A 24,479-nucleotide genomic window follows, 5' to 3' on the forward strand; every position below is an offset into this window, starting at 1 on the left:
TCCTCCCTCCTCCACACTCCACACTCCTCCTCCCTCCTCCACACTCCTCCTCCCTCCTCCACACTCCTCCTCCCTCCTCCACACTCCTCCTCCCTCCTCCACACTCCTCCACACTCCTCCTCCCTACTCCACACTCCTCCTCCCTCCTCCACACTCCTCCCTCCTCCTCCCTCCTCCACACTCCTCCTCTCTCCTCCACATTCCTCCTCCCTCCTCCACACTCCACACTCCTCCTCCCTCCTCCACACTCCTCCTCTCTCCTCCACACTCCTCCTCCCTCCTCCACACTCCACACTCCTCCTCCCTCCTCCACACTCCACACTCCTCCTCCCTCCTCCACACTCCTCCTCTCTCCTCCACACTCCTCCTCCCTTCTCCACACTCCACACTCCTCCTCCCTCCTCCACACTCCTCCTCCCTCCTCCACACTCCTCCACACTCCTCCTCCCTACTCCACACTCCTCCTCCCTCCTCCACACTCCTCCTCCCTCCTCCACACTCCTCCCTCCTCCACACTCCTCCTCTCTCCTCCACATTCCTCCTCCCTCCTCCACACTCCACACTCCTCCTCCCTCCTCCACACTCCTCCTCTCTCCTCCACACTCCTCCTCCCTTCTCCACACTCCACACTCCTCCTCCCTCCTCCACACTCCTCCTCCCTCCTCCACACTCCACACTCCTCCTCCCTACTCCACACTCCTCCTCCCTCCTCCACACTCCTCCTCCCTCCTCCACACTCCTCCCTCCTCCTCCCTCCTCCACACTCCTCCTCTCTCCTCCACATTCCTCCTCCCTCCTCCACACTCCACACTCCTCCTCCCTCCTCCACACTCCTCCTCCCTCCTCCACACTCCTCCACACTCCTCCTCCCTACTCCACACTCCTCCTCCCTCCTCCACACTCCTCCTCCCTCCTCCACACTCCTCCCTCCTCCACACTCCTCCTCTCTCCTCCACATTCCTCCTCCCTCCTCCACACTCCACACTCCTCCTCCCTCCTCCACACTCCTCCTCTCTCCTCCACACTCCTCCTCCCTTCTCCACACTCCACACTCCTCCTCCCTCCTCCACACTCCTCCTCCCTCCTCCACACTCCACACTCCTCCTCCCTACTCCACACTCCTCCTCCCTCCTCCACACTCCTCCTCCCTCCTCCACACTCCTCCCTCCTCCTCCCTCCTCCACACTCCTCCTCTCTCCTCCACATTCCTCCTCCCTCCTCCACACTCCACACTCCTCCTCCCTCCTCCACACTCCTCCTCTCTCCTCCACACTCCTCCTCCCTTCTCCACACTCCACACTCCTCCTCCCTCCTCCACACTCCTCCTCCCTCCTCCACACTCCACACTCCTCCTCCCTCCTCCACACTCCTCCACACTCCTCCTCTCTCCTCCACACTCCTCCTTCCTCCTCCACACTCCTCCTCTCTCCTCCACACTCCTCCTCCACACTCCTCCCTCCTCCACACTCCTCCTCCCTCCGCCACACTCCTCCTACCTCCTCCCAGCTCCCACCCCTTCTATGTACACTTACCTGTATATTCTATAGTATCTTGATAGGATGCTGATCCTTTATCAGATAAATGATTGTTTGAACACCAACAGAACTACTTGTTGTGAAAGCACCTGTCTCTCATCTACGGCTGCTTAAACACCACACCAGTAGAAATACACTTTTTCAAACTGAAAGACGATGGCCAGAGCTTACTCATGATGTTGCATAACCATTTAAATCAATAAATCATTGTTATAGTTAAAGTATGATATATTTGGGTTTAAGATGTCAAAACCGAACTGTGCACTTCAGACAAATCTGTGTGAATGCAGTGTCTTTTCCTATTATGTGACATGCTAATTATTTTCAGCCTACGTTTCGTTTCAGGATTTACACAATCCTAGTTCACATTTTTCCAGATTAGATTGTAATCTGTCTCTATTCTTGTGTATTTTATTCCAGATTACGACCTGTCCAAATTGAGGGACTTCATGGACCAACAAGTGGACTCCTACATTGACAAGGGCATCATTGAGAAGGGTGAGGGAGAGACCATCAAGAGGATCTACGGCAGCCTGTAACCTTCAACCAACCTTAAAATAACCAACAACCAACCTTCAAACACCTACGACCAACCTTCAAAAAACCCACTGGAAATGTATGACGATTGATAAACCTATAAATAGGGCCTAGAGTTGTTCCTGTTCTGGAAACATGGTTTGGAAAAACTCCTGGCTTTACGACTCACTCACAATGAGCAGAATCCAAACTTGACATGATGATCCCTGAAAGTAACTGACTGATTTTGGTGTGAATTCTTACCTTGATGTCAGTGGGAGTTTGGTGTGAATTCTTACCTTGATGTCAGTGGGAGTTTGGTGTGAAAGTTTGAGTAAAGTGAGTGGATCTCAGGTTAGGATTCGGCCTCTATGAGAGGAAAGGTATGACCTTTATGTATTAAAAATAAACAATTTAGGCAAAAACATATTGTATTTGACATTTCCAGAAAGCTGGAATGCAATAATGGTAATAATATCACTGAAAGTATATATTCAACTATACTGCTAGAAAACAATCAGCAATAGTCCGATGTCACTGAATGGCACTGACTCGATTGGGAAATTCAATAGTTATTCTGTCAAATCAATTGACTGACTGATCTACTTACTAGATGACAGCTTTGACTACCTTGAGGAGTGAAATGTTGACCTACTGAGGGGGAATGAGTGTTCAACCATCCCAATGGACACACACTGGTTGACTCAACGTTGTTTCCACGTCATTACGTTGAACCAATTTGGAATAGACGTTGAATTGATGTCTTTGCCTAGTGGAAAGGTTGTGTCCCAAATGGCATACTATTCCCTATTTAGTGCATTATTTTTGACAAGGCCCCATAGGGCTCTGGTTAAAAATAGTGCACTATATAGGAAGTAGGGTGCCATTTGGCACAGAGATAGGTCTGATAGTAGAGTTCCAACTTTAGCTTTCTCATCAATTGCAGGTAATATGTATGTCTTTGCAATAGACTTTTGCAACAAGTACACATATATCTAAATGTATTCATTCTATGTAATCTGTCCTATCATATTCTAATTCTTATTTTTTCAATCCAGCATCAATGTAAGATCTATTGTATTAAGGCTTTTAACTCAACCAAAAACAGCTGTGTTGTCCAGTATCATTTCAGCCCTGTATGTCCATCCTCTCCTCTTTGTTCTGGGGTAACTCCTTTGGGGCCCTCCAGGGGGCCCTGTTTGTGTCATTTCCCTCTATCTGATTTCTGCAAAATGGGTAGTAGTGGGAAGTTGCCTCTAGATGCTGATCGTGGATCAGGTGTACATTTTCCCCACTAATGGTAAAGGTTAGGATTGTGGGAGGACAAGCTGATCCTAGATCTGTCCCCAGCTTCAATATGTCTGAGTATATTCAACATGTATACTACCACTCTAGACACAAAATTAAGTATTTTTAAATGTAAATATTTGTGATGTTTTTTCCAAAAATGTAAAAGCAATTAAAACATTGCCTTTCTTAATGTGTAGTTGACTCCGATAAAGAGAATATCAAAGGCTTCATCCCAAATGGCACCCTATTCCCTATAAAGTGCACGACTTTTGACCAGAGCCTTATGGGCCTTAATATGTAATAGGGTGCTATTTGGGATGCAAACTTTGTGTGAGACAATGTAGTTCCTCATGTTGCTACCTGACATTAAGAGGCAGGGTTTTCAGCCAATATGGTTATTGATGGAGAGAGAGAGCTGATGCTACTAGAAGATATCAAGAAGAAAGGCATAACTTTCTTAATATTGAGTCACATTCCAGATGATTCCCCGTATAGTTACATCTATCCTCTCTGATCCTATGGAAACACATAAAGCTGTTCAACTCTTCTTTCTTGAAACATTCAACTATCAGAGGGGTGGGTAGCCTCAGAGGCCCAGGCTTCTCACCTTATCATCCAGTCAGAGAGACTAGAGGAGCGGAACTCAGTAAGATGTACAACAACATTTATCATCAACAAAAACAAGTAGGCAACCAAGAGAAGTCTGTTTTAAAGTTGCATTTATTCATCCTCAAATCAAGAAAAAAAAAGCACATTAAATCTCAGCCATGGTTTAATTTGTACAGTATTTCACACACTTAAAAACAACAGCACATTCACACTTCAAAAAGAGCTTTCCCTTTTATGTCACCAATGAATGCTTCAAAACAGGTAAACAAAACACCACCACCCCTCCCATCCACAGCTCCACCACCCCTCCCATCCACAGCTCCACCACCCCTCCCATCCACAGCTCCACCACCCCTCCCATCCACAGCTCCACCACCCCTCCCATCCACAGCTCCACCACCCCTCCCATCCACAGCTCCACCACCCCTCCCATCCACAGCTCCACCACCCCTCCCATCCACAGCTCCACCACCCCTCCCATCCACAGCTCCACCAACCCTCCCATCCACAGCTCCACCAACCCTCCCATCCACTGCTTCTGGTTGAGAATTCAGTCGAGGGATACATCCAAAATGGTACCCTATTCCCTATGTTATACACTACTCTTGACCAAAACCCTACGGGCCCTGGTCAAAAGTAGTGAACCCTACAGGCCCTGGTCAAAAGTAGTGAACCCTACGGGCCCTGGTCAAAAGTAGTGCACTACATAGGGAATAGGGAGCCATTTGGGATGCACACAATGTTGGGGTATAAATAGGCTGCCATTATGGAAGCAGCCTAGTTTCAAACACTGAGGAGGAGGAGGAAGAGAGGAGCAGAGGAGGAGGAAGAGAGGAGAAGGAGAGGAGGAGGAGGAGGAAAAGAAGAGGAGAGGAGGAAGAAGAGAGGAGAGGAGGAAGAGAAGGAGGAGGAGGAAAAGAGGAGGAAGACAGGAGGAGGAGGAAGAGGAGGTAATACTGGAGGCTTCTCCATCCATCTGGTGGACTGATGCTATTCTAGGAGGGATTGGATCATCAGAGTTAGGGTAAAAGCCAGTATCGAACTAATCGCCCAAACACACACACACCTGTGTGTTTCCTGTGTATGCATGTGTGTGTGTGGTATACACAGACCAGGGAGTTATTCTGTACAGCAGCAGCATGTAGACGTGTAGTGAGTGGATGAGTGTCATAGTAACAGACTACCTGCTGTTCAGATGATTGACAGCAGTTGAACAGTACAAAACCAGAAGAATACTAATAATAAAACGTATGATAATGACACTAATATTAAAAAGGCAAAGGATGAATCCTCAGTTGAAACACTTTGACATGACAGTGTGATGGTTTGGTAAAAGAGATACAGGAAGGGAAAGGTAGGAAGGATTGATGGGTGGATGGGTGTTAATCAGGGCTTCAGGTAAACGACTGTGTCCTTTAGATCTCCTGGTATGATGAAACAGGAAGTGTGTATTCCTCTTCACTGTCCCTGTGAACAAACAGAACACACACGTTAGCACACACACATCAACACACTTAAACTGGACTGACCACATGCAGACTTTCCGCACCTCATCCACACTCACGCCCACAGATATACACTCATCCACACACACACACACACACACACACACACACACACACACACACACACACACACACACACACACACACACACACACGCCTAGTAGTTAGAGCGTTGGACTAATAACCGGAAGGTTGGAAGTTCGAATCCCCGAGCTGACATGGTACAAATCTGTCGTTCTGCCCCTGAACAGGCAGTTAACCCACTGTTCCTAGGCCGTCATTGAAAATAAGAATTTGTTCTTTAACTGACTTGCCTCAAAAAAACAAAAAAAAAATCCATAATTGCCTTGTTCAGGGGCAGAACGACAGATTTTCACCTTGTCGGCTCGGGGGATCCAATCTTGCAACCCTACAGTTAACTAGTTCAACGCGATAACGACCTGCCTCTCTCTCGTTGCACTCCACAAGGAGACTGCCTGTTACGCGAATGCAGTAAGCCAAGGTAAGTTGCTAGCTGGCATTAAACTTATCTAATAAAAAGCAATCAAAATCACTAGTTAACTACACATGGTTGATGATATTACCAGCGTGTCCTGCGTTGCATATAATCTGACTGAGCATACAAGCATACAAGTATCTAAGTATCTGACTGAGCGGTGGTAGGCAGAAGCAGGCGTGTAAACATTCATTCAAACAGCACTTTCGTGAGTTTTGCCAGCAGCTCTTCGTTGTGTGTCAAGCATTGCGCTGTTTATGACTTCTGTTTATGACTCTCTATCAACTCCGGAGATGAGGCTGGTGTAACCGAAGTGAAATGGCTAGCTAGTTAGCGTCCGCTAATAGTGTTTCAAACATCACTCGATCGGAGCCTTGGGGTGGTTGTTTCCCTTGCTCCGCATGGGTAACGCTGCTTCGATGTGGTGGCTGTTGTCGTTGTGTTGCTGGTTCGAGCCCAGGGAGGAGAGGGACGGAAGCTATACTGTTACACTGGCAATACTAAAGTGCCTATAAGAACATCCAATAGTCAAAGGTTAATGAAATACAAATGGTATAGAGGGAAATAGTCCTATAATTCTTATAATAACTACAACCTAAAACTTCTTACCTGGGAATATTGAAGACTCATGTTAAAAGGAACCACCAACTTTCATATGTTCTCATGTTCTGAGCAAGGAACTGAAGCGTTAGCACATATTGCACTTTTACTTTCTTCTCCAACACTTTGTTTTTGCATTATTTAAACCAAATTGAACATGTTTCATTATTTATTTGAGGCTAAATTGATTTTATTGATGTATTATATTAAGTTAAAATAAGTGTTCATTCAGTATTGTTGTAATTGTCATTATTACAACAACAACAAAAATTGTCAGATTCTCTCCATCACTCCTTAGCCCCTTCCATCTTCTCTCCATCACTCCTTAGCCCCTTCCATCTTCTCTCCATCACTCCTTAGCCCCTTCCATCTTCTCTCCATCACTCCTTAGCCCCTTCCATCTTCTCTCCATCACTCCTTAGCCCCTTCCATCTTCTCTCCATCACTCCTTAGCCCCTTCCATCTTCTCTCCATCACTCCTTAGCCCCTTCCATCTTCTCTCCATCACTCCTTAGCCCCTTCCATCTTCTCTCCATCACTCCTTAGCCCCTTCCATCTTTTCTCCATCACTCCTTAGCCCCTTCCATCTTCTCTCCATCACTCCTTAGCCCCTTCCATCTTCTCTCCATCACTCCTTAGCCCCTTCCATCTTCTCTCCATCACTCCTTAGCCCCTTCCATCTTCTCTCCATCACTCCTTAGCCCCTTCCATCTTTTCTCCATCACTCCTTACCACCTTCCATCTTCTCTCCATCACTCCTTAGCCCCTTCCATCTTCTCTCCATCACTCCTTAGCCCCTTCCATCTTCTCTCCATCACTCCTTAGCCCCTTCCATCTTTTCTCCATCACTCTTTAGCCCCTCCATCTTTTCTCCATCACTCCTTACCACCTTCCATCTTTTCTCCATCACTCCTTAGCCCCTTCCATCTTCTCTCCATCACTTCTTAGCCCCTTCCATCTTCTCTCCATCACTCTTTAGCCCCTTCCATCTTCTCTCCATCACTCTTTAGCCCCTCCATCTTTTCTCCATCACTCCTTACCACCTTCCATCTTTTCTCCATCACTCCTTACCACCTTCCATCTTCTCTCCATCACTCCTTAGCACCTTTCATCTTCTCTCCCTTCTTTCTGCCAAACATACATCCTTTTTTCTTCCTGGCTTTCTTTCCTCTCCTTCTTCATAGTCTTCTTTAGTCCTTGCTTCCCTGATACACACTCCCCCGCCTTCTCCTCCTCTCTCTTTCCTGGCAGATCTATAATTAGCTGATAAGAGGCCTCAACCATCTGCAGACTGATCTATGTGACCTAATAGGGCTGCATCTCAATAGTCTACAGTAGAGCTTGGACCATAAACCCCAAATTACCAACACTGACATTTCTAACTCATACCCAAGCAATTTCCCCCCTAGACTGTTTTCAGATAAATGGACAGGGAGGAGAGGTGGAGAGGAAAGAGAGGTGGAGGTGAAAGAGAGGTGGAGGTGAAAGAGAGATGGAGGTGAAAGAGAGGTGGAGAGGAAAGAGCTGGAGAGGAAAGAGAGATGAGAGGAAAGAGAGATGGAGAGGAAAGAGAGATGGAGAGGAAAGAGAGATGGAGGTGAAAGAGAGGTGGAGGTGAAAGAGAGATGGAGGCGAAAGAGAGGTGGAGAGGAAAGAGAGCTGGAGAGGAAAGAGAGATGAGAGGAAAGAGAGGTGGAGGTGAAAGAGAGATGGAGGTGAAAGAGAGATGGAGGTGAAAGAAAGGTGGGTGTGAAAGAGAGATGGAGGGGAAAGAGAGGTGGAGAGGAAAGAGAGGTGGAGGTGAAAGAGAGGTGGAGAGGAAAGAGAGGTGGAGGTGAAAGAGAGGTGGAGAGGAAAGAGAGGTGGAGAGGAAAGAGAGATGGAGAGGAAAGAGAGATGGAGAGGAAAGAGAGGTGGGGGTGAAAGAGGGGTGGAGAGGAATGGAGAGGAAAGAGAGGTGGAGAGGAAAGAGAGGTGGAGAGGAAAGAGAGGTGGAGGTGAAAGAGAGGTGGAGAGGAAAGAGAGCTGGAGAGGAAAGAGGTGGAGAGGAAAGAGGTGGAGAGGAAAGAGGTGGAGAGGAAAGAGGTGGAGAGGAAAGAGAGGTGGAGAGGAAAGAGAGTGGAGAGGAAAGAGAGGTGGAGATGAAAGAGAGTTGGAGAGGAAAGAGAGGTGGAGAGGAAAGAGAGGTGGAGAGGAAAGAGAGGTGGAGAGGAAAGAGAGGTGGAGGTGAAAGAGAGGTGGATAGGAAAGAGAGGTGGAGGTGAAAGAGAGGTGGAGGTGAAAGAGAGGTGGAGGTGAAAGAGAGATGGAGGTGAAAGAGAGGTGGAGAGGAAAGAGCTGGAGAGGAAAGAGAGATGAGAGGAAAGAGAGATGGAGAGGAAAGAGAGATGAGAGGAAAGAGAGATGAGGTGAAAGAGAGGTGGAGGTGAAAGAGAGATGGAGGCGAAAGAGAGATGGAGGCGAAAGAGAGATGGAGAGGAAAGAGAGCTGGAGAGGAAAGAGAGATGAGAGGAAAGAGAGGTGGAGGTGAAAGAGAGATGGAGGTGAAAGAGAGATGGAGAGGAAAGAGAGCTGGAGAGGAAAGAGAGATGAGAGGAAAGAGAGGTGGAGGTGAAAGAGAGATGGAGGTGAAAGAGAGATGGAGGTGAAAGAAAGGTGGGTGTGAAAGAGAGATGAAGGGAAAGAGAGGTGGAGAGGAAAGAGAGGTGGAGGTGAAAGAGAGGTGGAGAGGAAAGAGAGATGGAGAGGAAAGAGAGATGGAGAGGAAAGAGAGGTGGGGGTGAAAGAGGGGTGGAGAGGAATGGAGAGGAAAGAGGTGGAGAGGAAAGAGAGGTGGAGAGGAAAGAGAGGTGGAGGTGAAAGAGAGGTGGAGAGGAAAGAGAGCTGGAGAGGAAAGAGAGCTGGAGAGGAAAGAGGTGGAGAGGAAAGAGAGGTGGAGATGAAAGAGAGTTGGAGAGGAAAGAGAGGTGGAGAGGAAAGAGAGGTGGAGAGGAAAGAGGTGGAGGTGAAAGAAAGGTGGAGAGGAAAGAGAGGTGGAGGTGAAAGAGAGGTGGAGGTGAAAGAGAGATAGAGAGGTGGAGGAAAGAGAGGTGGAGGTGAAAGAGAGGTGGAGGTGAAAGAGAGATGGAGGTGAAAGAGAGGTGGAGAGGAAAGAGCTGGAGAGGAAAGAGAGATGAGAGGAAAGAGAGATGGAGAGGAAAGAGAGATGGAGAGGAAAGAGAGATGGAGAGGAAAGAGAGATGGAGGTGAAAGAGAGGTGGAGGTGAAAGAGAGATGGAGGCGAAAGAGAGGTGGAGAGGAAAGAGAGCTGGAGAGGAAAGAGAGATGAGAGGAAAGAGAGGTGGAGGTGAAAGAGAGATAGAGAGGTGGAGGAAAGAGAGGTGGAGGTGAAAGAGAGGTGGAGGTGAAAGAGAGGTGGAGGTGAAAGAGAGATGGAGGTGAAAGAGAGATGGAGGTGAAAGAAAGGTGGGTGTGAAAGAGAGATGGAGGGGAAAGAGAGGTGGAGAGGAAAGAGAGGTGGAGGTGAAAGAGAGGTGGAGAGGAAAAAGAGATGGAGAGGAAAGAGAGATGGAGAGGAAAGAGAGGTGGGGGTGAAAGAGAGGTGGAGAGGAATGGAGAGGAAAGAGAGGTGGAGAGGAAAGAGAGGTGGAGAGGAAAGAGAGGTGGAGGTGAAAGAGAGGTGGAGAGGAAAGAGAGGTGGAGAGGAAAGAGAGCTGGAGAGGAAAGAGGTGGAGAGGAAAGAGAGATGAGAGGAAAGAGAGGTGGAGAGGAAAGAGAGGTGGAGAGGAAAGAGAGGTGGAGAGGAAAGAGAGTTGGAGAGGAAAGAGAGGTGGAGATGAAAGAGAGTTGGAGAGGAAAGAGAGGTGGAGAGGAAAGAGGTGGAGAGGAAAGAGAGGTGGAGAGGAAAGAGAGGTGGAGAGGAAAGAGAGGTGGAGGTGAAAGAGAGGTGGAGAGGAAAGAGAGGTGGAGGTGAAAGAGAGATAGAGAGGTGGAGGAAAGAGAGGTGGAGGTGAAAGAGAGGTGGAGGTGAAAAAGAGGTGGAGAGGAAGGAGTGATGGACAGGAAGAAGAGATGGAGATGAAGGAGAGGTGGACAGGAAGGAGTGATGGACAGGAAGGAGAGGTGCAGATGAAGGAGAGGTAGAGATGAAGGAGAGGTGGAGGTGACAAGGAGAGGAAGCTTCTTTCACCGTAACCATTAGATATTGGTGATTAGGTCAGCCTGCTGCTGTGTCCTGAGCACCATACTGCTCCCAGAGCATTGTTCATCCATTATTCAGACTCCCTCAGGCACCACGGCAACCCACAATCCAATTAGACCAGCAGGTGTGTGTGTCTCAGAGTGACAGCACAGACTGCCTGTTACCAACTAGAACTGTACTCAGCTGCAGAACATCTAACCCAGTTTCCACTACCAAGTCTCAGATCATGTAAAGCTTGCTTTACTCCATAGCTTCAAAACTATATTAAAACTAGATTTCTCCTTCATCCATAGCTCTGTATGAAACATTTTGAGAGTGGTTACATTTCTCCAGCCGCATCCCTCAACTGTTAACCAAAACAAGTGTCAGGGTGACGGCTTGTTGTTTTCTAATCCCAGATTGCCCGTTTAAACCAGTTTCACTTCAAGGAAACCATGACATTTCCTCTAAATCCTGTAACATAGCTGTTAAATCACAGAGCACTGAACCATAATGCTGCCCAGCTGTAAGTTGATCAGGTTATGGTCTCCTTAGAGACCTGGGGCCGTAGGTATCGGCCCTCCGGGGCCGTAGGTATCGGCCCTCCGGGGCCGTAGGTATCGGCCCTCCGGGGCCGTAGGTATCGACCCTCCGGGGCCGTAGGTATCGACCCTCCGGGGCAGTAGGTATCGGTAGGGTCTCTCTAGTGGAGTATGGTCCGTCTAGGGGAGTAGGGTCCGTCTAGGTTCTCTCTCGGGGGGTAGGGTCTCTCTAGTGGAGTATGGTCCGTCTAGTGGAGTAGGGTCTCTCTCGGGGGGTAGGGTCTCTCTCGGGGGGTAGGGTCCATCTAGGGGAGTAGGGTCCGTCTAGTGGAGTAGGGTCCGTCTAGTGGAGTAGGGTCTCTCTCGGGGGGTAGGGTCTCTCTCGGGGGGTAGGGTCCATCTAGGGGAGTAGGGTCCGTCTAATGGAGTAGGGTCCGTCTAGTGGAGTAGGGTCCGTCTAGGGGAGTAGGGTCTCTCTCGGTAGGGTCTCTCTAGTGGAGTATGGTCCGTCTAGGGGAGTAGGGTCCGTCTAGTGGAGTAGGGTCCGTCTAGTGGAGTAGGGTCCGTCTAGGTTCTCTCTCGGGGGGTAGGGTCTCTCTAGTGGAGTAGGGTCCGTCTAGGGGAGTAGGGTCCGTCTAGTGGAGTAGGGTCCGTCTAGGGGAGTAGGGTCCGTCTAGGGGAGTAGGGTCCGTCTAGGGGAGTAGGGTCCGTCTAATGGAGTAGGGTCTCTCTCGGGGGGTAGGGTCTCTCTAGTGGAGTATGGTCCGTCTAGGGTCTCTCTCAGGGGGTAGGGTCTATTTGGAATTCAGCATAAGTCAGGCCTGAGCTTGTCTCGCTGACTATGCGTGCTGAGACACAGTCACGTCTGTGAAGATCGGCAAGTTGGCTGGCACACTAACGCACGCACTCTCTCCACACATACACCCGCACACATACTATTTAAGTTCGAGGAACTGCCAAGTCAGTCCTGAGTCACGCTGGCAGCAGCTGCGGTCTCTCCCTGGCTTGGCCAGGGGCTGTATCCACAAAGTGTCTCAGAGTAGGAGTGCTGATCTAGGATCAGTTTAGCCTTTTAGATCACAGGGAATAAGGCTTACCTTATGCTTCCCAGTTGAAACAGTTCCTGCATATATTGTGACTACATGTTGTATCATTCTGTTAGTTTTGGTGTTCTGCAGATTTTTTTCATCTGTTTGAACACACAGTGTTTTTCTTCTGTAGCTGAAGTCTACGATCCTTCGTCTGTGATTGGTCAGCAGTGCTGATTCTTCAATTAAGTGTTTGTTGTCATTCGATGACAGGGAACTAGTTTTCATGCACATTTTGTTCACTTGAGAAATACTGTATCTTAGATGTAAAATTGTGCGACTGAGACCTCGGCAAAAACGTCAACTAAGAAATCTGTAATTAATTTAATCTTAATTCCGACTATTTTGAGGAAGTGTACTTGCTGCTACAGTGTGTGTACTTGCTGCTACAGTGTGTGTACTTGCTGCTACAGCGTCTCAAGAGGGACAAATGGTAATATTGATGCTTTTCTTGTTTTTAAAGCGAAGGTATTTTAAGGGAGTATGCAAGAACAGACGTTCACTTGGCCTAGCTGAGTTCTGCTAGGAGCAAACCCAACCTATGTATTTGGACGCCTTTAGATTGCCTGTAAAGGGGAACTGACCCTATAGCACCATGCCTACTCTGAGAACGTTGATACCTACGGCCCCAGAGGGTTGATACCTACTGCCCCGGAGGGTTGATACCTACTGCCCCGGAGGGTTGATACAGTGCCTTGCGAAAGTATTCGGCCCCCTTGAACTTTGCGACGTTTTGCCACATTTCAGGCTTCAAACATAAAGATATAAAACTGTATTTTTTTGTGAAGAATCAACAACAAGTGGGACACAATCATGAAGTGGAACGACATTTATTGGATATTTCAAACTTTTTAACAAATCAAAAACTGAAAAATTGGGTGTGCAAAATTATTCAGCCCCTTTACTTTCAGTGCAGCAAACTCTCTCCAGAAGTTCAGTGAGGATCTCTGAATGATCCAATGTTGACCTAAATGACTAATGATGATAACTACAATCCACCTGTGTGTAATCAAGTCTCCGTATAAATGCACCTGCACTGTGATAGTCTCAGAGGTCTGTTAAAAGTGCAGAGAGCATCATGAAGAACAAGGAACACACCAGGCAGGTCCGAGATACTGTTGTGAAGAAGTTTAAAGCCGGATTTGGATACAAAAAGATTTCCCAAGCTTTAAACATCCCAAGGAGCACTGTGCAAGCGATAATATTGAAATGGAAGGAGTATCAGACCACTGCAAATCTACCAAGACCTGGCCGTCCCTCTAAACTTTCAGCTCATACAAGGAGAAAACTGATCAGAGATGCAGCCAAGAGGCCCATGATCACTCTGGATGAACTGCAGAGATCTACAGCTGAGGTGGGAGACTCTGTCCATAGGACAACTATCAGTCGTATATTGCACAAATCTGGCCTTTATGGAAGAGTGGCAAGAAGAAAGCCATTTCTTAAAGATATCCATAAAAAGTGTTGTTTAAAAGACACACCAAACATGTGGAAGAAGGTGCTCTGGTCAGATGAAACCAAAATTGAACTTTTTGGCAACAATGCAAAACGTTATGTTTGGCGTAAAAGCAAAAGTCAAACATGGTGGTGGCAGCATCATGGTTTGGGCCTGCTTTTCTTCAGCAGGGACAGGGAAAATGGTTAAAATTGATGGGAAGATGGATGGAGCCAAATACAGGACCATTCTGGAAGAAAACCTGATGGAGTCTGCAAAAGACCTGAGACTGGGACGGAGATTTGTCTTCCAGCAAGACAATGATCCAAAACATAAAGCACAATCTACAACGGAATGGTTCAAAAATAAACATATCCAGGTGTTAGAATGGCCAAGTCAAAGTCCAGACCTGAATCCAATCGAGAATCTGTGGAAAGAACTGAAAACTGCTGTTCACAAATGCTCTCCATCCAACCTCACTGAGCTCGAGCTGTTTTGCAAGGAGGAATGGGAAAAAATGTCAGTCTCTCGATGTGCAAAACTGATAGAGACATACCCCAAGCGACTTACAGCTGTAATCGCAGCAAAAGGTGGCGCTACAAAGTATTAACTTAAGGGGGCTGAATAATTTTGCACACCCAATTTATCATTTTTTGATTTGTTAAAAAAGTTTGAAATATCCAATAAATGTCGTTCCACTTCATGATTGTGTCCCACTTGTTGTTGATTCTTCACAAAAAAATACAGTTTTATATCTTTATGTTTGAAGCCTGAAATGTGGCAAAACGTCGCAAAGTTCAAGGGGGCCGAATACTTTTGCAAGGCACTGTATCAACCCTCCGGGGCAGTAGGTATCAACCCTCCGGGGCAGTAGGTATCAACCCTCTGGGGCCGTAGGTATCAACGTTCTCAGAGTAGGCATGGTGCTATAGGGTCAGTTCCCCTTTACAGGCAATCTAAAGGCGTCCAAATACATAGGTTGGGTTTGCTCCTAGCAGAACTCAGCTAGGCCAAGTGAACGTCTGTTCTTGCATACTCCCTTAAAATACCTTCGCTTTAAAAACAAGAAAAGCATCAATATTACCATTTGTCCCTCTTGAGACGCTGTAGCAGCAAGTACACACACTGTAGCAGCAAGTACACTTCCTCAAAATAGTCGGAATTAAGATTAAATTAATTACAGATTTCTTAGTTGACGTTTTTGCCGAGGTCTCAGTCGCACAATTTTACATCTAAGATACAGTATTTCTCAAGTGAACAAAATGTGCATGAAAACTAGTTCCCTGTCATCGAATGACAACAAACACTTAATTGAAGAATCAGCACTGCTGACCAATCACAGACGAAGGATCGTAGACTTCAGCTACAGAAGAAAAACACTGTGTGTTCAAACAGATGAAAAAAATCTGCAGAACACCAAAACTAACAGAATGATACAACATGTAGTCACAATATATGCAGGAACTGTTTCAACTGGGAAGCATAAGGTAAGCCTTATTCCCTGTGATCTAAAAGGCTAAACTGATCCTAGATCAGCACTCCTACTCTGAGACACTTTGTGGATACAGCCCCTGGCCAAGCCAGGGAGAGACCGCAGCTGCTGCCAGCGTGACTCAGGACTGACTTGGCAGTTCCTCGAACTTAAATAGTATGTGTGCGGGTGTATGTGTGGAGAGAGTGCGTGCGTTAGTGTGCCAGCCAACTTGCCGATCTTCACAGACGTGACTGTGTCTCAGCACGCATAGTCAGCGAGACAAGCTCAGGCCTGACTTATGCTGAATTCCAAATAGACCCTACCCCCCGAGAGAGACCCTAGACGGACTCTACTCCCCTAGACGGACCATACTCCACTAGAGAGACCCTACCCCCCGAGAGAGACCCTACTCCATTAGACGGACCCTACTCCCCTAGACGGACCCTACTCCACTAGAGAGACCCTACTCCCCTAGACGGACCCTACTCCCCTAGACGGACCCTACTCCACTAGAGAGACCCTACCCCCCGAGAGAGAACCTAGACGGACCCTACTCCACTAGACGGACCCTACTCCACTAGACGGACCCTACTCCCCTAGACGGACCATACTCCACTAGAGAGACCCTACCGAGAGAGACCCTACTCCCCTAGACGGACCCTACTCCACTAGACGGACCCTACTCCACTAGACGGACCCTACTCCCCTAGACGGACCATACTCCCCTAGACGGACCATACTCCCCTAGACGGACCATACTCCCCGAGAGAGAACCTAGGCGGACCCTACTCCCCTAGACGGACCATACTCCCCTTGACGGACCATACTCCCCGAGAGAGAACCTAGACGGACCCTACTCCCCTAGACGGACCCTACTCCACTAGACGGACCCTACTCCACTAGACGGACCCTACTCCACTAGAGAGACCCTACCCCCCGAGAGAGAACCTAGACGGACCCTACTCCCCTAGACGGACCCTACTCCCCTAGACGGACCCTACTCCCCTAGATGGACCCTACTCCACTAGACGGACCCTACTCCCCTAGACGGACCCTACTCCCCTAGACGGACCCTACTCCCCTAGACGGACCCTACTCCACTAGACGGACCCTACTCCCCTAGACGGACCCTACTCCCCTATGCGGACCCTATCCCCCTAGATGGACCCTACTCCCCTAGACGGACCCTGTCCTCCTAGAGAGACCCTACTCCACTAGACGGACCCTACTCCCCTAGACGGACCCTACTCCCTTAGAAGGACCCTACTCCCCTAGACGGACCCTACTCCCCTAGACGGACCCTACTCCCCTAGGGTCCAATCGCAGGCCAGGAGAGAGGGGCACTGGCCAGGGGGAACTCAGAATCCGACAGGCATCCGTCACCTGCATCTGCGTAAGCAGGACGTCACACTTCCACAGGCAGCTTTCTGACTCGACGTCTCGCTCACAGGCAGTCTGCTGATTTGACTGCTGGTTTGAGTGATGCACCTGGACGAAGCAACTTTTAACGAAGACAAGAGTTGGCTAAAGGACAACTGCTAGTCTGAATTTCTAGTCTGAAAACCACTGCTAGCTCCTACCACTTTGTTAGACTTGAGGATTTGTGTTACCTACCCCAAGCTGATTCATTGGTATTATCTTAGCAGGCGAACAAGTCTTGTGATATGCAGAAGGGATAAGGTGAATGAACTGAACAACTGAGTTAACAACCAATGTGGTTCACTGAGTGTGCCAGGGGCAAATCTGACATTGCACACTATTATCTATATAGGGCACTATTTCAAATGGCACCCTATTCCGAACATAGGGCTATGGTCAAAAGTAGCGCACTATAGGCTCCCGAGAGCCTATAGACCCTGGTTCGATTCCAGGCTGTATTAAAACCGGCCGTGATTGGGAGTCCCATAGGGTGGTGCACAATTGGCCCAGCGTTGTCCGTGTTAGGGTTTGGCCGGGTTAGGCCGTCACTGTAAATAAGAATCTGTTCTTAACTGACTTGCCTAGTTAAATAAAGGTTAAATACAAATAAATAAATTGGCCATGTTAAAAAAGTTATGTAGTAAATATGGAGTGAGGTGCCATTTTGGACGAAACCCATGTGACTGGCCATCACCACATTGGCGTATTCCAACTCTTACCTCACTTCCTCTTCTTTGAGCCTGCGTGCTGCCTGCTTTGACTGTTTAATCTGCAAGTCCAGTCTGTGCAGGAAGTCTTGAGCCGACAGCTCTTCCGGCTGGGGCCGTTTATAACTACTACTGTCCTTATCCCCAGGGGCCAGAGGTGGCGAGGGGTCCTCCTCAGTGTCCCTGTCCTGCCCCACACAAAGGGGGTTGAAGTCCTGGTCCTGGGGATCTCCGTCGGGGGACTCTAGAGACAGGCCGTTGAAGGGAGAGGTCTTCTCTGAGACCACAGGGATGTTGAGGGTGTTACGCAGGAAGATACAGTCGTTACTGAACATCTTGTTAGTCCTCTTGATCTGCTCCATCTGGAATCATATGTGACATAATGGTAATAACACATTAATAACATGGTATAACAAAACAATAACAGTACTAATAACAGGTTAACAAAACAATAACATCAGTACTAATAACTGCAGTCACAAAGCAGCCGTAACATAAATAGCTATACTAACAAGATTGTAATAACACAAGACAGTAACAACAGTATCAATACTGATAGAAATGTAGGTAGTAACACATGTTGTTATTGGGTGAGAGATGAGCAATGTACTCAGATCTTCAGGAAGACAGACATTCCTAGAAGCCCCCAGGGCTGGGATGGGCTACTCCAGTCCTGGGGGGACACAGTGTGTGCAAGCGTCTGTTTCACCACAACACTAACACACCAGATGAAAGGAAAGCCAGCACACTGTGCTCCTTCAGGACTGGAGTAGTCCACAATGGTCATCAGTGACAGTGAGCTACAGAGATGGGAAAGATGAATGCCAAACACTGCATGTGGCTGAAGTGGCTCACACGAGATCACATGAACCTTTGTGTAGCCAACATTGCTACACTGTAGCACATTCTGTTATGAGTCATGATGACCATGTTGCTAATGCAACAATGTAACAGTAACAATGTAGCTAATGTGGAGCAGGGACGCTCAGGCCTTGAATGGGATGAAATCTGATACTGAAGTTTCTGGTTCGAAGCCTGCCCAGTCCGTCCGTTGCATTCAGGTATCATGAGAGTAAGTCATAAATGTGTGGATCTAAACATAATTTCATCGTGTAGGAGATCTATGCTAGGTTAATCTTGCAAGCCCTGGTTTTATTATACACGCGACCATGATGACAGCGTAGCAAATAGGTGGTCCCAAAAAATGCTCGCATGCATGACAGTTGATCAAAACAAATGCGCGGTGAATGAGATTTCACATTTTAATATCCACAACCATAACACACAAGACGTGTTTGTGTGCCGGTAATAATAACCTTACCGTTACTTCGTATTTGAGGGCTATGCCCTGCAAAGTGTCGCTGTCTGTGACCCGATGCTCTATGTATTTCTCGCCGAGAGAAGCCGCTACGCTAGCCGTACTCCCGTAAGACCGGATCTTGGTTCGGGCCAGACTCTGAGACAGTTCACTATCGGATTCTGAACCGGACCGGGACCGGGGAAAGATGGGCTGTCCGATACCAAACCTCGCTCCACCATCCCTCATCGGCAGGACAGGCGAGTACTCCGCCATCTTCTCTCGGTAGCTGCTTGTTGGTTCGTGATGCGCCGACTGCACTCAGCTAACCTGGGCTAGGAGGTAGCCAAGTGGCTGGCTAGCTTAATCAGTCAGGCTGCGGGAAGATTGCCATTTCTAGTTTGGTGACACATGTCGATCCTGTGTGAATGTGGCATATTTCAGGTCAGGCAAAACCGAGCCGTTCGCTGTTTGATGCAACAGACAGACAGTCGTGACTTACTTACGTCGCAGACGTAAAAAAAAAAAACAACGTGAAACGCGCCGTGTGAATTTGGGGCAATGCAATTGGATACGCACTCCAGCGTGTCTTTTCCGCTCCAAGCTTGTGACGTCACCAGTGTCATTTCAGAGCACAGTTCTGGCATACTGCTAGCTAGGGCCCAACAATGCAGATGTTGTTTTACAGTAGGCCTATCTGATAGAAAATAATGTCAGTCTACTTTAAAAATATGTGTTCACACCAAACCATTGTGAAATAGAGTGAATATATACTTTATTGCCGATTTGATTAGAATAGCATCCATGGATGGAGAGCAATTTTGGGGTTAAGTGCCTTGCTCAAGGACACAACAGTGGTTTGTGGGCCTACCTACCAGCCTGGGGCTGTTGCTATTGCCTGGTCATCCTTCATGGTAAGTTTCATGTCCCTGTGAGCTGTGTGTCTGTGGAATGTAACAACGACCAGGGACAAAGGGGCAGGGAGGAGGGACAGGGGGGGGGGGGGGGGTAGAGGTAGGGAGAAATCATCTTCATGTGGAAAGAACATTCAGCAACCCACGTCACCAATGTGATTCCTTGTGAGTGTGTGTAATTATTTCACTTTTGTTTATTCATTTCACTTGTAAACATATGTTTTCCATGCCAATAAAGCCTCTTCAATTGAATTGACTATTAACTATTACAACACTGTAAATAGCCGTAATATTTGAAATGTGTCTATTCTTTTGAAACTTGTGAGAGAGAGAGAGAGAGAGAGAGAGAGAAAGATAGAGAGAAAGAGAGAAAGAGAGAGAAAGAGAGAGAAAGAGAGAGAGAGAAAGAGAGAGAGAGAAAGTGAGAGAGAGAAAGAGAGAGAGAGAGAGAGAGAGAAAGAGAGAGAGAAAGAGAGAGAAAGAGAGAGAGAGAGAGAGAGAGAGAGAGGACAAACCCAGTGACCACCACAAGTGTTACATATCAAATTCTTATTGACTGGATTTTTAAGAAGAACTTAAGATGTGCTATCTTGTTTTTGTACTTTTTCCATCAATAGAGATTTTGGTTTGGGAGAGTCTCTCATAGAGAGGAGTGGACGTGGTTTGGGAGAGTCTCTCATAGAGAGAAGTGTACGGTGGTTTGGGAGAGTCTCTCATAGAGAGAAGTGTACGGTGGTTTGGGAGAGTCTCTCATAGAGAGGAGTGGACGGTGGTTTGGGAGAGTCTCTCATAGAGAGGAGTGGACGCTGGTTTGGGAGAGTCTCTCATAGAGAGGATTGCTCTAGTCTGTCTCTTCTCAGATGACATGAAGAGGAAGCAGGGACAGATTGGGACCAGAAACCGGACCACTTTTTTATCTCGAGGCCCCCATATTAGTTAAACAATGATAATTTTGCGCAAAAACACAAATTTAGACAGGCCCACAGGGCTAAAAATGGACCAGTCCACCTGGCATTTACCTGAAATGTCGTTATGACCAGTCCTCCCCTGAGAGGAAGTGTATATGTGTCTTTATAGCAGACATGTTCCGAAAACAAACACATTCCCATGACAACCAACCACTTCTGGGTAGTAGGGCCACTCTCTCTTCCTCATTGGGGAAAACCCAAGCAGCTGTTGCCACACACTATTGGGTGTAGTAACCAATTTATGTAATGATTAACTGAAATGCCCTATGACCAGTCCTCCCCTGAGAGGTCAGTGGGTCAGTGTGATGTGTGCTATCTGCTAAATGGAAGAGAAAAAAACAGAAAACAAATGTCCATTGTTCACTGTTAGATATGGACAATAAAGTTGTATTGTATAGTATCAACATTAAACAGTCTGTACCATTAAACAGTATCTACTCTGTTATTGTATACTGAAGAGACCCAGAACATCAACCACATATCACAGTCATAGTCAGTAAAACTTTCCTATTCTATTGTAGTCACTGTTATGCTCATGTTGGACAAGCTGAGAGTACTGTAGCGATGACAAGGTCTCAGATGCAGAGATTACACAGGGACAAAACGACCAGCAAGTGCTGATGTGTCATACATACACACAGACACACACACACACACACGTACACACACACACATTTCTCTGAATGCATCACCATATTGAAATGTAATTTGCTCAAAAACAAATGTTGTGTTACTGAGGGAACAAAAGTGGAGGAATAGAATCAAGAGCCCTGTATGATTAATTCATATCATTAGATGGAGATTATACTTCTGTCATGTCCTTTTTTCTCTGACATTTAACTAATGGAAATCACATCATTAAAACACATGTATGGGCAGATGAACAGAGAGAGAGAGAGAGAGATGAAGGGAGAGAGATAGACAGAGCAGAGCAGAGTAAAATAGATATGAAGGGTAGAGAAAGAGAGAGAGAGAGAGAGATGAAGGGGATAGAGAGAGCAGAGGGAAAGAGAGAGATGAAGGGGAGAGGGAGAGAGAGCAGAGCGATAGATAGATGAAGGGAGAGAGAGATCAGAGAGAGCAGGGAGAGAGATGGAAAGAGAGAGGGGGGAGTGAAAGATGGAAAGGGAGAGGGGGGAGAGAGATGGAAAGAGAGAGGGTGAGAGAGATGGAAAGAGAGAGGGGGAGAGAGATGGAAAGAGAGAGGGGGAGAGAGATGGAAAGAGAGAGGGGGAGAGAAAGATGGAGAGATTGGGGCATAAAGATGCTATAATTGACTGTTCTATATAATTGTGTGGATGGGGAAACTGTAACAACAAGTAGGGTGGTGAAAGGACAAGAAGAGAGAGAAAAAGAAAGAGAGAGAAAAAGAGAGAGAAAGAGAGGGAGAATGAGAGCGAGAGAAAGCGTATGCACACAAACACATGCACACATTTCTCTGAATGCATCACCATATTGAAATGTAATTTACTCAAAAACAAATATTGCAGTACAAGTGGGAAACAAGAGGAGAAATAGATTCATGAATCCTGTATGATTAATTCATGTAATTATATGGAGATTATGGTTTTGTAACATTCTTTTCTCTCTGAAATTCAACTAATGGAAATCACATCATTAACACACATGTAAGGGCAGATGGGCAGAGAGAGAGAGATGAAGGGGGAGAGAGACAGCAGAGCGAGAGAGAGTAGAGCGCAGAGAGAGTAGAGCGCAGAGAGAGAGAGCAAAGAGAGAGAGAAAGAGACCACTGACCACTGAAAATCCTTGACTATTTGCAGACTCAGTGAGCATAGCCTTACTATTGAGAGAGGCTGCCATAAGTAGACCTGGTTCTCGAGAGAAGACAGGCTATGTGCCCACTGCCCACAAAATGAGGTGGAAACTGAGCTACACTTCCTAACCTCCTGCCAAATGTACTGTATGACCACATTAGAGATACATACAGTACCAGTCAAAAGTTTGGCCACACCTACTCATTCAAGGGTTTTTCTTTATTTTTACTATTTTCTACATTGTAGAATAATAGTGAAGACATCAAAACTATGAAATAACACATGGAATCATAAAGTAACTAAAAAAGTGTTAAACAAATCAAAATTTATTTTATATTTGAGATTCTACAAAGTAGCCACCCTTTGTCTTGATGACAGCTTTGCACTCTTTTGGCATTCTCTCAACCAGTTTCATGAGTTAGTTACCTGGATTGCAATTTCAATTAACAGGTGTGCCTTGTTAAAGGTTCAGTTGTGGAATTTCTTTCCTTCTTAATGCGTTCAAGCTAATCAGTTGTGTTGTGACATGGTAGGGGTGGTATACAGAAGATAGCCCTATTTCGGTCCCTCCAGGATTCTGCAATCAGCACGGAATTATGCGAGAGCTCGCAATTTTGACCAATCCCCACACTTTTAGCTCATAAAAGGGTCCAATCAAAATCACAATCTCAAGATTGTGGGTTCGGCCCGTCAGGAAGTCCAGGATCCAGTTGCAGAGGGAGGTGTTTAGTCCCAGGGTCCTTAGCTTAGTGATGAGCTTCGTGGGCACTATGGTGTTGAACGCTGAGCTGTGGTCAATGAACAGTATTCTCACATAGGTGTTCCTTTTGTCCAGGTGGGAAAGGGCAGTGTGGAGTGCGATTGAGATTGGGATCTTTTGGGGCGGTATGCGAATTGGAATGGGTCTAAGGTGTCCAGGTGGATGCTGTTGATGTGAGCCATGACCAGCCTTTCAAAGCATTTCATGGCTACCGACGTGAGTGCTACAGGGCGGTAATATTTTAGGCAGGTTACCTTCGCTTCCTTGGGCACAGGGGCTATGGTGGTCTGCTTGAAACATGTAGGTATTACAGACTCGGTCAGGGAGAGGTTGAATATGTCAGTGAAGACACTTACCAGTTGGTCCGCACATGCTTTGAGTACACGTCCTGGTAATCCATCTGCCCCGCTGCTTTGTGAATGTTGACCTGTCTAAAGGTCTTGCTCACATCGGCCACCAAGAGCGTTATCACAAAGTCATCCAGAACAGCTGGTGCTCTCGTGCATGCTTCAGTGTTGCTTGCCTCGAAGCAAGCATAAAATAGCTCATCTGGTTCTCGTCACTGCACAGCTCACGTCTGGGTTTCCCTTTGTAGTCCGTAATAGTTTTCAAGCCCTGCCACATCCGACGAGCGTCAGAGCCTGTTTCTTAATCTTAATCCTGTATTGACGCTTTTCTTGTTTGATGGTTCGTCTGAGGGCATAGCGGGATTTCTTATAAGCGTCCGGATTAGTGTCCCGCTACTTGAAAGCGGCAGCTCTAGCCCATAGCTCGATGCGGATGTTGCTTGTGGTTATGTAAGTAGGGTCACTGTGGGGACGACATTGTCGATGCACTTATTGATGAAGCCGATGACTGAAGTGGTGTATTCCTTAATGCCATTGGATGAATCCCGGAACATATTCCAGTCTGTGCCAGCAAAACAGTCCTGTAGCGGAGCATTTGCATCATCTGACCACTTTTTTATTGAGCGAGTCACTGGTACTTCCTGCTATAGTTTTTGCTTGTAAGCAGGAATCAAGAGGATATAATTATGGTCAGATTTTCCAAATGGAGGACGGGGGAGAGCTTCGTATGCATCTCTGTGTGTGGAGTGAAGCTGGTCGAGAATTCTTTTCCCTCTGGTGTCCCACCCACCACCCGCCAACCCCTCTTTTACACCACTGCTACTCTCTGTTCATCATATGTGCATAGTCACTTTAACCATATGTACATACTACCTCAATCAGCCTGACTAACCGGTGTCTGTATGTAGCCTCGCTACTTTTACAGCCTCGCTACTGTATATAGCCTGTCTTTTTACTGTTGTTTTATTTCTTTACCTATCTATTGTTCACCAAGTACCTTTTTTTGCACTATTGGTTAGAGC

At 47.0% G+C, this 24,479-nt stretch overlaps 2 protein-coding genes across 3 annotated transcripts in view; one reads left to right on the top strand and one right to left on the bottom strand.

The window, feature by feature from the left end:
• Nucleotides 1–3,531, top strand: part of LOC110526920 (secretogranin-3) — a 33,820-nt gene extending 30,289 nt beyond the window's left edge. For both annotated transcript variants that reach the window (XM_036963861.1, XM_036963859.1), the window contains exon 12: nucleotides 1,956–3,531. In XM_036963861.1, the coding sequence (XP_036819756.1) occupies nucleotides 1,956–2,074 (119 nt within the window). In that variant the 3' untranslated portion in view covers nucleotides 2,075–3,531. The remainder of the gene's footprint in view (nucleotides 1–1,955) is intronic.
• An 893-nt stretch (nucleotides 3,532–4,424) lies between these two features.
• On the bottom strand, nucleotides 4,425–19,243 carry LOC118944455 (lysM and putative peptidoglycan-binding domain-containing protein 2-like). The gene is made up of 3 exons (XM_036963874.1): nucleotides 18,718–19,243; nucleotides 17,409–17,758; nucleotides 4,425–5,417 (listed from the first exon to the last, which is right to left on the bottom strand). The coding sequence occupies exons 1-3, from the start codon at nucleotides 18,967–18,969 to the stop codon at nucleotides 5,366–5,368; spliced, it is 654 nt and encodes a 217-aa protein (XP_036819769.1). The 5' UTR covers nucleotides 18,970–19,243; the 3' UTR covers nucleotides 4,425–5,365.
• Nucleotides 19,244–24,479: the final 5,236 nt, after the last annotated feature.

The sequence above is a fragment of the Oncorhynchus mykiss genome, chromosome 26 (genome assembly GCF_013265735.2).
Source record: "Oncorhynchus mykiss isolate Arlee chromosome 26, USDA_OmykA_1.1, whole genome shotgun sequence".
Lineage (NCBI taxonomy): Eukaryota > Metazoa > Chordata > Actinopteri > Salmoniformes > Salmonidae > Oncorhynchus > Oncorhynchus mykiss.